The 15,187-nt window shown below is 36.7% G+C and overlaps 1 protein-coding gene across 2 annotated transcripts in view; it reads left to right on the top strand.

Moving 5' to 3' along the window:
- The first annotated feature begins 1,102 nt into the window (after positions 1 to 1,102).
- LOC105002109 (killer cell lectin-like receptor subfamily B member 1B allele A) overlaps positions 1,103 to 15,187 on the top strand; it is a 17,459-nt gene continuing 3,374 nt past the window's right edge. Inside the window, exons 1-4 of one of the 2 annotated variants that reach the window (XM_010858593.1) lie at positions 1,103 to 1,428; positions 5,378 to 5,464; positions 7,357 to 7,455; positions 10,469 to 10,641. In XM_010858593.1, the coding sequence (XP_010856895.1) occupies positions 1,356 to 1,428; positions 5,378 to 5,464; positions 7,357 to 7,455; positions 10,469 to 10,641 (432 nt within the window). In that variant the 5' untranslated portion in view covers positions 1,103 to 1,355. The remainder of the gene's footprint in view (positions 1,429 to 5,377; positions 5,465 to 7,356; positions 7,456 to 10,468; positions 10,642 to 15,187) is intronic. The other variant, XM_010858594.1, reaches the window with a different exon arrangement.

Genomic DNA, 15,187 nt, shown 5'->3' with positions numbered 1-15,187 from the left:
CACAAAAGGATAAGGAAGAAGTTAGAAAAATACTGGCAAAGGAAGCCAGTGGTGTACAAGAAAAAGTAGGAATATTTGTATACTTTATTTATAGTTTATTAAACTATATCATATACTTTATTATATATTACAATGTTCAAAAATATAATAGTACTCTCATATGATTATATCTGTTATAGATTAGTACTTTGGCATTGAAAAGATAAATTTGTCCAAAGGTGTTTAACTGTTACATTTTGAAGTCAAGATTTAGGCCCAGGCTTTTAAAGTTCCAATCTAGCTTACAATAGACTGTGATGGAAATATAATCAAATAATGTAGAAAAAAATGAAACTAAAACAATTTAGCCTTATAATATTCAACTTTTCAAACTTCTGTTTATAGAATACAATATGAATGAAAATGTGTTTAAAATGTAAACACTATCAGCCACAATGAAATAACAAGAATCAGACTTATAATCAGTTCGAAAATTTGTGGTTCCTGGAGAAGAAAACAGCAGCCCACTCTAGTATTTTTGCCTGGGAAATCCCATGAACAGAGGAGCCTGACAGGCTACAGTCCATGGGGTTCCCAAAAGAGTTGAACACAACTGAGAGACTGAGCACAGCACAGAAAAAATGAGAAATTAAAATCTATGCTTAATACATTGCGTTCAGTGGTAAATTTCTGTGAACTTCATTTAAAAAATAAGATTTATTTTCTTTTATGACAGAACCTTGAGATATTTTGACATAGAGTTATTTCTATTTCATATAGATTATTTTTCAGTTTGGAAATCTTCTGCATAATATATGCTTCAACTTAGCTTGCTGTTAATATTATAAAGTGTACAATAGAAGAAATAGCTTTAAAGGAATTTTAAAGTATTGCCTAGGTAATTACAATGCATTTCAAAGATGAGGATTCTGTCAATTCTTTCTACTACTTTCATTAAAAAAAAAAATCCTCTTTTTCTTGTCCATCCTTCCCAGTTGTTATTCCACTTTAGAGAAAATGCTAGAAGGTCAAAGGGTTTCTGCCTGAAAATATGTCTGATCTAAAAGAGGAAGTGGTTTATAGAAGAAAGTGATGCAATCTCTTCTGTGGTACTATTGAAGTTCAAAATCATTCCAACTGAGGGCAGAAAACTAACTGAAGTGCAAGAAACTACTGCATGGAGAGTAGTTTTCTTTCAGATCATGCAAGTGTCCAATAACCTATTGCCTTGATTGATAAGGCTGAGCACATTGTTTTTATTTTTTATTCATTGAGGGAATCTACCAAACTTGGGAGAGAGGAAGGAAATTATCTGTCTCAATATATCTCATTTACAGGAGGTTTGCAAAAATATAGGATTCTTTTTAATTTCTGCAATGGCTGGAGAGATAGTCTATGCTGATATCAAACATACATCTTCAGAACATTCATCTTCACTCCAGAAATCTGGTAAGCTGAATCTAGAACTCCTGTTAAAATTAATGTTTTACTTTAAATCTCCCTTGTTTCTGTCCTGTGTTTACATCTGTCTTACTGGAAATGTGCTAAGTCATTTTGTCGTGTCCAACTCTTTGCGACCCTATGGACTGTAGCCCACCAGTCTCCTCTGTCTGTGGGATTCTCTAGGCAAGAATCCTGGAGTTGGTTGCCACTTCCTTCTCCAGGAGATTTACTGGAAATAGGAGACTGGATGCAAAGCAAAATCTACTGAATGCCAGGGTAAAAGTGAAGGATTTTAATGACACAAAGTGTTCATAAGTTAATTGTAACTTTAGTCTTAATATGTAGACCTTTGCTTTTGGTTTCCATGAACTCTATTCCTTATATTTCTTGTGGTGGACATTTATTATATTCCTGTGGTGACATTGATACTCATAACCTCTTTCTGCTCTATAATTTTACTCATCCAAATCTGAAAATAACATGATAAACTCATTCACACTGAGGAAAATATCCCTGACAATTATTCACATTGTTATTTAGCCTTTTGGAAGTTGTGTATCGGTAGGATAAAAATGTTAAACTAAAATAAAAAGATATAAAATGTTAATATCTTATTCCTGAAGTTTAGAATTAATGATTATCTGAGTAATAGAATATTTTTGAAGCACAAGTAGATAGGCATACAGCTAAAGATAAGATTGTACCTTAATCACAAATCACCTAAAAACCAATAGCTTTTTCAAATCCAGTGTATGTTCTACATACATTCTATACAAATGAAGCTTTAGGGAAAATTCCATGTTGCATTTATATTATCTCCTCTAGGGTAAGAATTTTTGTATTGTTAAAGTTACATAAAATGTTTAAAGTCTCCACAAGCTTGTCCTTGTGGAATAAAATTGATGTCTTGCTTTCCAGTTATTCCCAAGTATCCATTTCTTCTTTCATATTTTTAAGCTTGCAGTTTTCAAGTGGATCTCATGTATGGTTTTCTCCAGTTGAAAGAAATTTCCTGTGTTTAAATGGTCTCTCTCTAACTTGCTCAATGGGGCTTCCCAGGTGGTGTTAGTGGTAAAGAACCCACCTGCCAATGCAGGGGATGTAAGAGATGTGGGTTTGGTCCCTGGGTCAGGCAGATCTCCTAGAGGAGGGCATGGCAAACCACTCCAGTATTCCTGTCTAGAGAATCCCATAGACAGAGGAATCTGGTGGGCTACAATCCATAGTGCCATAAAGAGTCAGACATGACTGAAGTGACTTAACACAGCACAGCACGACTTGCTCAATATGGGCTTATCTGCTTTCTTTTCTTGATAGACTGGGAGCTTTCATTTTATGTGAGCTAATGGAACTTAGTTTGAGAAGTAATATGGACGAAACCTGTATTCTTATTCTTCCATTTCCCACAAATCTCATATAACTGGTCCATTTTTCTAGAGATTGTTTTAACTCACTTTAAGCTACAAGCTCAAGATTTTTGATTCTGCATGCCAGGATTTAATTTCGTCTATTCATGGAGAGAACATTACTTTTATCCTGGTCAAAAAAAAAAAAAAAAAAGGAAAGAAAATGGTACAAATGAACCCAGTTACAAAACAGATACAGAGTCACAGACTTAGTAAACAAATTTATGGTTACCAAGGGGAAAAGAAGGGAGGGATAAATTGGGAGATTGAGATTGACATACAAATTTATAAAATGGACTTCCCTGGTGGCTCAGTGGCAAAGAATCAGCCTGCCAATGCAGGAGACCTGGGTTCGATCCTTGGGTTGGGAAGATCCCCTGGAGAAGGCAATGGCAACCCACTCCAGTATTCTTGCATGGAGAATCCCATGGACAGAGGAGCCTGGCAGGCTACAGTCCAAAGGGTCATGAAGGGTTGGACACAACTAAGTGACTAAGCACACAAGTCAGCTATATTCCAATAAAAATTAATTTAAAAAAGAATAGAACAAGGAAAAGAGATTTGGGGACAATGTCTTTAATGTTATCTAGTCCAATTTTATTGTGATGTTAAAAATGAGGAAATATGAATGCATAAAAATTAAATTACCTACCTATAGTCATGACTAGAAGTCAAATATTTTATTACTCTTTCACTGCATATCTCTGTTGTGGATAAATGCAACTTCTGTTCCCATGTGTCATATTCAAGAGGGAAAGAAAGATGCTACAATCCAAAGTACAATCCAGATTTGCTACATTGGATTGTAATGTCCCACAGAGCCCTACACAATTGTCCCCAAGCTTTCTCTTCGAAGTTGCTAAATTTCACTTGTTTAAATCTGGTTGTTGACTTTCTCTTTCCTCTTTAGAATTATCATAGTCCTTCCTATTTCAGAGCTTCATGTCTGTTGAAACGCTCTCCCTAATCTCTTAATCTTTGTATTTCCACTGCCTCGCACAGTACTAAGTCCTTGGTAGGCAATGAATAGATGCTTGGTAGGCAGATGAATGTATAAATGGATTTTAAATAAATGGATCTCATTTATTTTAAATATTTTAAATATTATAGTTTCATTGGTTCTCCAAGATATAAAACAAGAGGGTACCCCCATGAAACTGAGTGAAATATCAGTGAGAAAAGGTAATACAATTAAGAATATTCTGGACTAAAACTCAGAAATTCATGATTTTCTTAAACTTTACTTCAGGGGCCTAAAGGAATGATATAGTACTCCTTGTATTAGTTCCATTCATGAACTCTGATGATTTATTCTCCAACTTTTTAGGTCTGAAATCTCAGTTCTTCACCCTAGAAATGTGTGTTGGGATATTATCACATTCTTCTCACTATTGCCTAGTCAGGCACAATTTGCATCGTTTTGCCTGATAAAAGAAAATGCATGGACTTCTTTTAGTGTTTTGAGAATTTAATAAATTCTCATTAAAGATGTTTTACTTAATAATAATTTGAACAAGCACTCTCTAATAGTATTCTACTAAATAAGCATTCATGTTAATCATTCTTGACATTTGATTTTGTAATTGGTTGTATTTTCACATCAGTTATAGTAGGCTCTCAGTTTGTGAAAGTATCAGTTGTGTCTGACTCTTTGCAACCTCATGGACTGTAGCCCACCAGGCTCCCCTATCCATGGAATTCTCCAGGCAAGAATGGTGGAGTGGGCAGCCATTCCCTTCTCCAGGGAATCTTCCCTATCCAGGGATTGAACCTGGGTCTCCCACACTGTAGGCAGACATTTTACTGCCTGAGCCACCAGGGAAGCCCCATGTAGATGTGTATATATCACATATGTAGTGGAATTGATATACTGTAACTATTTTGGATAAGAGCCTCTTGGTTTTAGTCATCAATCAGCCCAGAGCTAAAAATGTCATTTTCTTTTTATGACTTATTTATCTGATTACAAGAGATAGAATGGATAGTGAACAAAGGTCTAATTTGGTAGTCAAGAAACCTGAGCTATGATCTCAACTCTACTATCAAGTAACTGTGTTTTGTGGACTTAAAAATCCCCATTTTAACATTCAAATGTTGGACAAGATTATCCCTAAAATTACTTTTATTTTAAAATGTATAATTTTATGAAATTGCAATTACATATAACAGGAAATAGGTTTATTGTATAAGAATGCATAAAAGAGACATAAAAGAATGGATCAACTCAAATAAGTGAGGGCTGTCAGAAAGTTTATTAGAGAATCTTGAGAATGTCAGTCTTATATAAAAACGTAGGAATGCAGAGAGTAAATCATAAGTTAAGATTATGAATGGTGAATCAAAAGGAAAAAAATATATTCATTCAGTTTTATAAATTCCCCCTTCTTCACAAATCAGGGGACCAAATTTGTATGTAAGAGGAATTTAGGTCTACATATTTCAAAGGAAAGTAACTCAAGAGCATAACCGACAAAGTTTATTCATCCCTTCCTTACCACCTAAGGAATTACTTAACTGGGCTTACTAGTGAAATTTATCCAATTTTATAGATTCTCACCACCACGGAATTTTCCTGAAAGTTGGGTGTGCAATGATTATCATTCTTCTTGTAATAGTAATTGTGCTGAGCATGCTTGGTAAGTAATTACCAATAACCTTTATTTACCCCAAAGTATTATTTTATCATGACCTGTTGTAATTGTGTTTGCTGTTAAAGTGGTTTCTACACAATTCAGTACAATTTCACAAAAAGCAGGAAATTTGGTACACAAATAAAATTAGAGATTTTCCATAGAACTTCATCATGTGATATTACATATATTATGGATTCATTTCATTGATATATGAAGGAGGCTAGATTTATATTTTATGATCAAAATCAGCTTCTTTGAACCATGTTCTGTGAAAGCAAACTAAACTATGAAGCATATTTCTGTTTAAGCTTATTCAAGATCTTATTCAAGCTTACTAAAATCATGGCATCCTAAAAGAAAAAAGAAAAAGAAAATCATGGCATCCTGAAAGTGAAGTGAAAGTCACTCTGTCGTATCCAACTCTTTGTGACCCCATAGACTATACAGTCTGTGGAATTCTCCAGGCCAGAATACTGGAGTGGGTAGCCTTTCCCTTCTCCAGGGGATCTTCCCAACCCAGGAATTGAACTGGGCCTCCTACATTGCAGGCAGATTCTTTACCAGCTGAGCCACAAGGGAAGTCCCATTATCTACTCAGGGGCATCCTCAATCTTGCATCCATGGGTGAAAATTTTGTCTAAAACCAATCAATTCACTCAGGCACTTAAAAATTATACTCATATGCTGTGGATATAGTGAAATATAGTCCAACTTTATATGGCAATTATTTTAATTGTTTATTAAGTAAATGCTTGGAGAAAAACTTCCAGATGATGTATACTCTAAGGAATTCAGGTTTCCAGATTCAACCAAACCCTAGAACAGATCAAGGCAATATCTGCCTGTATTGTCCTTGTGAATGATATTAGTAATTATGTATGTCATTAAGTACTAGAGGTCAATGAGCAGAGTCAGAATTCTAGAACTGGACAGGGCCCTAGAAATCAACAAGGTCAAGCCTCCAGTTGAGGTGAACAGTGTAAAGCCCAGAGTGATAAGTGGTTTGAGTAGTTTAATATAACTAGTCAGTGGCCAAATTGGGACTTTAACATTGAAGGGATGAAGCAAAAAATACTTAACATTCAACACCTCTGCTGGGATTTCCCTGGCAGTCCAGTGGTTAAAACAACTCTGCATTTCCACTGCAGAGGGTCCAGGTTTGATCCCTGGTCAGGGAACTAATATCCCACATGCCATGGGGCATGGCCATTAAAAAAAAAAATACCCTCTCTGTTATGTTTCTTTTTGGTATAGGTTAATAGATTTGCTTGTTATCAAAACAGTAGTTTGTTAGTAACAGATTTGTTACTATGATAAATTTTAAAGATTTAACTGATTAATACACACTATTGTGAGATTATAAATAACCAAAAGTAATTTCAGTGAAATGGCCATCAGAAAGACAAATGTCTTTCTCATGATAGAAAAGTACTCTGGGCTCACCCTGTCCTTCCATATGTAGACTTTAACAACCTCAAAAGGAACAGAATCATGAACTGAAATCAAAACACAGAAAGCTCTTTCCATGAATCAGGTGACACTTGGTACAGTTAATAGGAATTTACCAAACACAAACTATCCAAATGAAGCTTACATTCAAAGCTGGTTATTTTGTGTTTATTAAAATAAATATGAAAACTCCAGAAAAAAATCAAGTGAGTTTCCTTCTGGTCCCAGATCATATTTTACCAATTCCCCTAAATTTGATATTAATAAAATTAACATGAGTATGTGCAAAAGAAGGTCCAATCTTGGGAAAAGGAATTTTTTCCCATAAATTTTAATCACTTTAATTTCTCTGGAGTTTCCACATTAATCAACTTCACTGAGTCACTACAACCTAACTGTTTTCTGCTTTATGTTTAATTAAGAAAAGATGTGTCTTCTTTCACTAGTTATTCAGTTCAAATCTGCAAGACAAACTGAAGTGGATAATGAATTAAAGAAGAAATATTGTACTGAGCAAAGTAAATCTGAAGCAAACAACTCAATAGGTAATGTTATTTTATATTGCCTAATTCTTGAGTTGACTATGATGGCTACTCCATTTCTTGTCAGGGATTCTTGCCCACAGTAGTAGATATAATGGTCATCTGAGTTAAATTCACCCATTCCAGTCCATTTTAGTTTGCTGATTCCCAAAATGTCGATGTTCACTCTTGCCATCTCCTGTTTGATCACTTCCAATTTGCCTTGATTCATGAACCTAACATTCCAGGATCTTATGCAATATTGCTCTTTACAGCATCAGACCTTGCTTCTATCACCAGTCACATCTACAACTGGATGTTGTTTTTGCTTTGGCTCTGTCTCTCCATACTGTCTGGAGTTATTTGTCCACTGATCTCCAGTAACTTATTGGGCACCTACTGACCTGGGGAGTTCATCTTTCAGCGTCCTGTCTTTTTGCCTTTTCATACTGTTCATGGGACTCTCAAGGAAAGAATACTGAAGTGGTTTGCCATTCCTTTCTCCAGTGGATCACATTTTGTCAGGACTCTCCACCATCACCCGTCCGTGTTGCGTGGCCCTACACGCATGGCTCATAGTTTCACTGAGTTAGACAAGGCTGTGGTCCATATGATCAGATTGGTTAGTCTTCTGTGATTGTGGTTTTCATTCTGTCTGTCCTCTGATGGAGAAGGATAAGAGGTTTATGGAAGCTTCCTGATGGGAGAGACTGACTGAGGGGGAAACTGAGTCTTGTTCTGATGGGCGGGGCCATGCGCAGTAAATCTTTAATCCAAGTTTCTGTTGGAACAACAGACTGGTTCCAAATCAGGAAAGGAGTACATCAAGGCTGTATATTGTCAGCCTACTTATTTAACTTATATGCAAAGTGCATCATGAGAAATGCCAGGCTGATGAAGCACAAGCTGGAATCAAGATTGCCGGGAGAAATATCAATAGCCTCAGATATGCAGATGACACCACCCTTATAGCAGAAAGTGAAGAAAACCTAAAAGTCTTTTGATGAAAATGAAAGAGGAGAGTGAAAAAGTTGTCTTAAAGCTCAACGTTCAGAAAACTAAGATCATGGCATCCCGTCCCATCATTTCATGGCAAATAGATAGGGAAACAGTGGAAACAGTGGCTGACTTTTTATTTTGGGGGGCTCCAAAATCACTGCAGATGGTCACTGCAGCCCTGAAATTAAAAGACGCTTGCTCCTTGGAAGAAAAGTTATGGCCAATCTAGAGAGTGTATTAAAAAGCAGAGACATTACTTTGCCATCAAAGATCCATCTAGTCAAAGCTATGGTTTTTCCAGTAGTCATGTATGGATGTGAGAGTTGGACCATAAAGAAAGCTGAGCACCAAAGAATTAATGCTTTTGAACGGTGGGGTTGGAGAAGACTCTTGAGAGACCCTTGCACTGCAAGATCCAACCAGTCTATCCTAAAGAAAATCAGTCCTGAATATTCATTGGAAGGACTGATGCTGAAGCTGAAACTCCAATATGTTGGCCACCTGATGTGAAGAACTGACTAACTATAAAAGACCCTGATGCTGGGAAAGATTGAAGGCAGGAGAAGGGGACAACAGAGGATGAGATGGTTGGATGACATCATTGATTCAATGGACACGAGTTTGAGTAAACTCCTGGTGTTGGTGATGGACAGGAAGCCTGGTGTGCTGCCGTCCATGGGGTCACAGAGTCGGAAATGACTGAGTGACTGAACTGAACTGAACTGAACTGAATTCCTGAATAAGCAAGTATGGACAGTAGCATGTATTTTACTTGGGTATATCTGAATAAAGGGGAAATTCCTCTACCCCTACAGAGGCATGGTTTAGACCATTGTTTTTCATGGGCCTATTACAGTTCTTGACAAAACTATTTAAAGACTGAAGACAAATGAGAAAAATAAACTTGTATGTGTTTTAAATGAATTTAAAGGTACTATGTTGAAATCATTTTATTAGTATTTTTATTTCTACTGGGACATGTGCAGGTGTACAATATGGTAAAAAATATTTTCTTTCCTAAAATTCATGATCACACCACATAGCTTTTTATCAGTTTTTTAATGGCACTACATGAAAAATGTTATAAATGATTATTTTATGCGTTTTTATCTTTCACATATTTATATATTTTTAAAAGTCAAGAAAACACTCAATTATTTAGCTTTTCTGTTTTCTTTTTCTTTGTGTTTCCTTTATTATTTTTAATCTGTTGATTTAAGTTTTTATTCTATATTGAAAAACTATATTCCTTTCTTTTTTTGAACCTGCATATATAATGTTATTAGAAAGACTTACCAGTCCATGTTATAGAGTAATTTCAGCTTCTGGGAACTCATTAAAACTTTAAAATGGATTTTAATTTTTCCAAGTCTCCTCAACCTCATTCCAAAAACTTTAATTTTTTTAAACTAGTGAGACTATGACAACAAATTTTCTGGGACATTATTCCCAACACAAAAGCACATTGTCCTCCTTCTACCCTTGATAGAGGTGGTAACATGGTGTTGAATAAAATTGCTTTAAATTCTGTCCAGACCCTTTTATACATAGGAAGATCAATCTATCTGAGTTTTAGAGATCACCTATCATACAAATTTTGCCCAATAAAAATTCTTCTCATGATTTTATCATTCTCAAAATTATAGTGATACATAATTCTCAAAATGTCTGGTTCATTGTTGAAATCACTAGTTGAAATCTCTAATTTCTACTTTTCCTCCCAAATTTTTATCTTCCTGAAGTTTGGATGTTGATCGCTTTATCCTAGTGTCTGTGCATTGCCTAGCTCATAGAAAACATAACATATTTTAAAGAGAATAAATTAAATGGGAGAAAGAAGAAAAGAGAGAAAGAAAAAAAATACAATTGAAATTCTGTTAGGTTTTATTTGTTTCAAAATCCATCCTGAGAAAAGCACATACTTTTGTCAAAGAAGCTTAGGCCATAATTTAACAACTTTTGAGAGGCATTAATTATTATGCAATATTAGGGATGCATTCTCATGTTTCTTTTAATTATTTATCCTTTTTCCTTCCAGTTTCTTTCAATTCTTCCACTGTTCATACATCATGCCCCACCAAAGATTGGAAGCTACATGGGGGGAAATGCTACTGGGTTGCTGAACATGAAAATAAATCTTGGAATGAAAGTAAAAATGACTGTGTCACGAAAAAATCACATCTCATGGTGGTCCGAGACTTCACTGATACGGTGAGGTATAAAATTTTAAGATTATAGCATCCTTCACAACTGCAGTAGTTCTTTGTGCTACAAATTTGAAAATTTCGGTGAAAAAAATTTAAACCTCATTGATATTAACTGCACAATTATTGGTTGAATGAATCACTGAAACTATATTATTATTTTAGTCTTCTTTTGCTTCCTTTGTGGCTCAGCTGGTAAAGAATCTGCCTGCGATGCGGGAGACCTGGGTTTGATCCCTGGGTTGAGAAGATCCCCTGGAAAAAGGAAAGGCTACCCACTCCAGTATTCTGGCCTGGAGAATTCCATGGACTATATAGCCCATGGGGTCGCAAAGAGTCAAACACGACTGAGCAACTTTTACTTTCACATTCACTTAGCTAGGGATAGAAGAAATCCTTTTAGTAGTATATACCTAAGTTCTTCTCTATAAGGTATCCATTTCCCAGATTGCATTTTAAATGTATGACATCACTCTCATCTCCCATATTTAATCCATCATTGCTCACAAAGTTTGTAGTCAGACAGCATGGCAGCTGAAATTAAAAATGATGTTCAGAGAAAGGAAATAGAGTATACCCTTCTTATTAAGCTTTGTTTTTTGTTGAAGAAAACAAATATTTTTCTAACTCTGGCTTAATTTAAATTGAAATTTCTTACACGAAGGTTGGACACTAAACCTAAATAAGACCAGTATAGATATTAGTTGGCAAACATCAAATAAGGATTCTTAGCATAAGAATTAGTATGTTGAAATTAGAAACGATGTCAAAGGCTCAGCTTCAGAAAACTCAGTGATGAACAGTGCTTTACAAGCCTGGTTAAGTCTGGAGGGTTTATATAAAGGCAGCTGTTGAAACTTTTGTAGGGGGAAGAAAAAATTCCTCTGAGTTTCATAGAAATCCACAAAAACAAGAAAATCAAAATGGGAAGTAAGTTATCTTCAGTGTAACCAATGTGACCCCAAATATCAAACTGTAAAACTCTTTGTCAGATCCATTCCAAATTGGTTTGAATATGAACCAAATCCAGAATGGGTGAAGAACTAAAAAAGAGACTTTTTTCTTCTCTTAGAAGTCAGCTTAAGACAAAAAAGGGGAAGAAGGTATCAACTTGAAAGGACCTAATAAAGTGAAGTTGCTCAGTCGTGTCCGACTCTTAGCGACCCCATGGACTGCAGCCTACCAGGCTCCTCCGTCCATGGGATTTTCCAGGCAAGAGTACTGGAGTGGGGTGCCATTGCCTTCTTCAACTAATTCACTAGTTTAGTATGCAATAAAATAACAGAGGCTTTGAATAAGTTAAACTGGCTAGTAACAACTAATCAGTTTTCTTCAGTGATCACTGTTCTACATAGGCAGGATAATTAACTCATGGATAGTCTTTCTGGTCTATCTTCAACAATTCTTACACTACATAATCAATTAGGGACATCTTTTTACAGATATATGAAGAGAACACAGGTAGCTTTACGTAAGTTGAGTTTGTTAAATCTATTCATTATGACAGGGGATTTCTGACACAAAAATTGCTCACTGCACACTGAACCCCAGAGAAGTGATGAAAAAGACAGCTGATGTTAGGAGGTATATGGGAGTGGGGTAGGGTGAGAAGTCATGGATAAATTAAAAACTGGCAAGTATCTGCTGAAGCAGAGCCACTTTTTAGGACATAATAATAAGAAAGCATCTAATAAAAAGAGACTGAGTTACATAGCTTTGTATTTGGAAATGAACACACAGTTCCTCCTAGGTCTTTAAAGTGGAGTTTCAGTTCATTATTAAGTGATTGGTTAGGTTTCTTGTTGCCCAGGAAACACATCTTTTCTGCATTTCTGCCTTTTTCCATTTGATGATGAGCAGGAAACAGATAAGGTTTTTAGGGAAGTCTTTCATTGCACTGTTTCTCCATGCATTGATTTATTGTCTGTTTCTACCCAGGAATTGAGCCTAGATGTCCCACATTGCAAGCAGTTTCTTTACCATCTGAGCCACCAACAGAATAATAAAGGGGCTGTAAGGCTTTCCAGGTGGTGCTTGTGGTAAAGAACCTGCCTGCCAATGCAGGACATGCAAGTTTGATCCTTGGGTCAAGAAGATCCCCTGGAGGAGGGCATGGCAACCCCTCCAGGATTCTTGCCTGGAGAATGCTATGGATAGAGGAGCTGGGTGGCTACAGTCCACGGGGTTACAAAGAGTCAGACACAACTGAAGGGACTTAGCACGCAAGCACCCAAAGGGGTTGTATGAGTTTGTCAGAGCTAACATAACAAAGTACCACAGACTTGACGGCTTAAGCATCAGAAATTTATTACTCACAGCTCTGAAGGCTAGATGTTCAAGATCAAGGTGTTGGCGGATTTGGTTCCTTACAAGGCCTCTCTCCTTAGTTTCTAGATGGCCACCTGCTTGCTCTGTCTTCACACGGTCTTTCCTCTGTATGCATGCATCTGTGTCTCTCTGTATGTCCAAATTTCTGCTTCTTATAAGGACAGTAATCAGATTGGATTAAGATCTACCCTAACAGCCTCATTTCTGCTTAGTCACTATCTCTAAAAGCTGTGTCTCCAAAGGCAGTCACATTTTGAAGCATGGGGGGTTAGAGCTTCAAATGCATACATTTTGAAGAGACACAGTTGAGGCCGTAATATTCTATCCTCTGGCTCCTGAAGCCTGTAATAGGGGTCAATTATACATGTGAAGCAACTGAGCACGGCATGGCATACATGTGAATTGGGCCGTGGTAAAGAATCTACCTCCCAATGCAGGAGACACAAGAGACACAGGGTTGATCCCTGGGCTGGGAAGACCTCCTGGAGGAGGAAATGGCAACCCACTCCAGTATTCTTGCCTTGGAAATCCCATGGACAGAGAAGTCTTGCAGGCTACAGTCAGTCCACAGGGTCACAAAGAGTGGGACAAAACTTCAGCAACTTAGCACATTATGGACAGCCATATACTTTGTCTCAGGGGTTATGTTATTGTACAAAAAGGAGATATTACCCACCTCCTAGAGTAATGGCCATAAAAACAAAAATAAACAAATGGGACTTAATTAAACTAAAGCTTTTGTACAGCAAAAGAAACAAGATTAAAAGACAACCCTCAGAATAGGAGAAAATAATTGCAAAGGAAAAAGCTGACAAAGGATTAATCTCCAGGATATATAAGCAGCTCATGCAGCTCAATATCAGGAAAACAAACAGCCCAAAGAAACAAACAAAAAAAAATGGGCAGAGGACCTAATCAGACATTTCCCCAAAGACATACAGATGGCTAATAAACACATGAAGAGGTGCTCAGCATCGCTCATCATTAGAAAAATGCAAATCAAAACTACAATAAGGTATCAACTCACATGGGTCAGAATGGCCATCATCAAAATCTCTATAAACAATAAATGCTGGAGAGGGTGTGGAGAAAAGGGAATGCACTTGCAATGTTGGTGGAAATGTTAATTGATACAGCCACTGTGGAGAACAGTATGAAGATTCCTTTAAAAAACTAGGAATAAAACTATCATATAACCCAACAATCCCACTACTGGGCATATACGCTGAGAAAACCATAATTGAAAGAGACGCATGTACCTCAATGTTTGCTGCAGCACAATTTACAATAGCTAAGATATGGAAGGAGAAGGCAATGGCACCCCACTCTAGAACTCTTGCCTGGAAAATCCTGTGGACAGAGGAGCCTGGTAGGCTGCAGTCCATGAGGTCGCTAAGAGTCGGACATGACTGAGCAACTTCACTTTCATTTTCACTTTTCACTTCATGCATTGGAGAAGGAAATGGCAACCCATTTCCAGTGTTCTTGCCTGGAGAATCCCAGGGACGGGGGAGCCTGGTGGAAGGCCGTCTATGGGCTTGTACAGAGTGGGACACGACTGAATTGACTTAGCGGCAGCAGCAGCAGCAGCAAGATATGGAAGCAACCTAGATGTCCATCAATATATGAATGGATAAAGAAGTTATGGTAAATATATACAATGGAATATTACTCAGCCATAAATATAATACATTTGAGTCAGTTCTAACAAGGTGGATGGACCTAGAGCCTGTTTTACAAAGTGAAGTAAGTCAGAAGGAGAAAAACAAATGTCATATATTAATGCATATATATGGAATATAGAAAGATGGTACTGATGATCCTATTTTCAGCAATGGAGATGCAGACATACAGAACAGACTGGTGGACATAGTAGGGAAAGGAGAGGGTGAGAGGAATTGAGAGAGTAGCATGCAAACACATAAATTACCACATCCAGTGGAAATTTGCTATATATGATGCAAGGAGCTCAAATCAGGTGTTCTTTGACAACCTAGAGAGGTGGGATAGGATGGGAGGTGGGAGGGAGATTAAAGAGGGAGGGGACACATGTATACCTATGGGTGATTCATGTTGATGTATAGCAGAAACCAACACAATATTGTAAAGCAATTGTCCTCCAATTAAAAAAAAAAACTAATACAATTATGTAAAGTTTAAAAATAAAATAAAATTTAAAAAATAAAAAAAAATTAAATTAAATTAAAAAAAAAAAAGAAAAGTAC

The sequence above is a fragment of the Bison bison genome, unplaced genomic scaffold (assembly GCF_000754665.1).
Source record: "Bison bison bison isolate TAMUID 2011002044 unplaced genomic scaffold, Bison_UMD1.0 scf7180017864390, whole genome shotgun sequence".
NCBI lineage: Eukaryota > Metazoa > Chordata > Mammalia > Artiodactyla > Bovidae > Bison > Bison bison.
The sequence above is the reverse complement of the archived record's forward strand: the minus strand, read 5'-3'. Positions and strand labels throughout refer to the sequence as shown.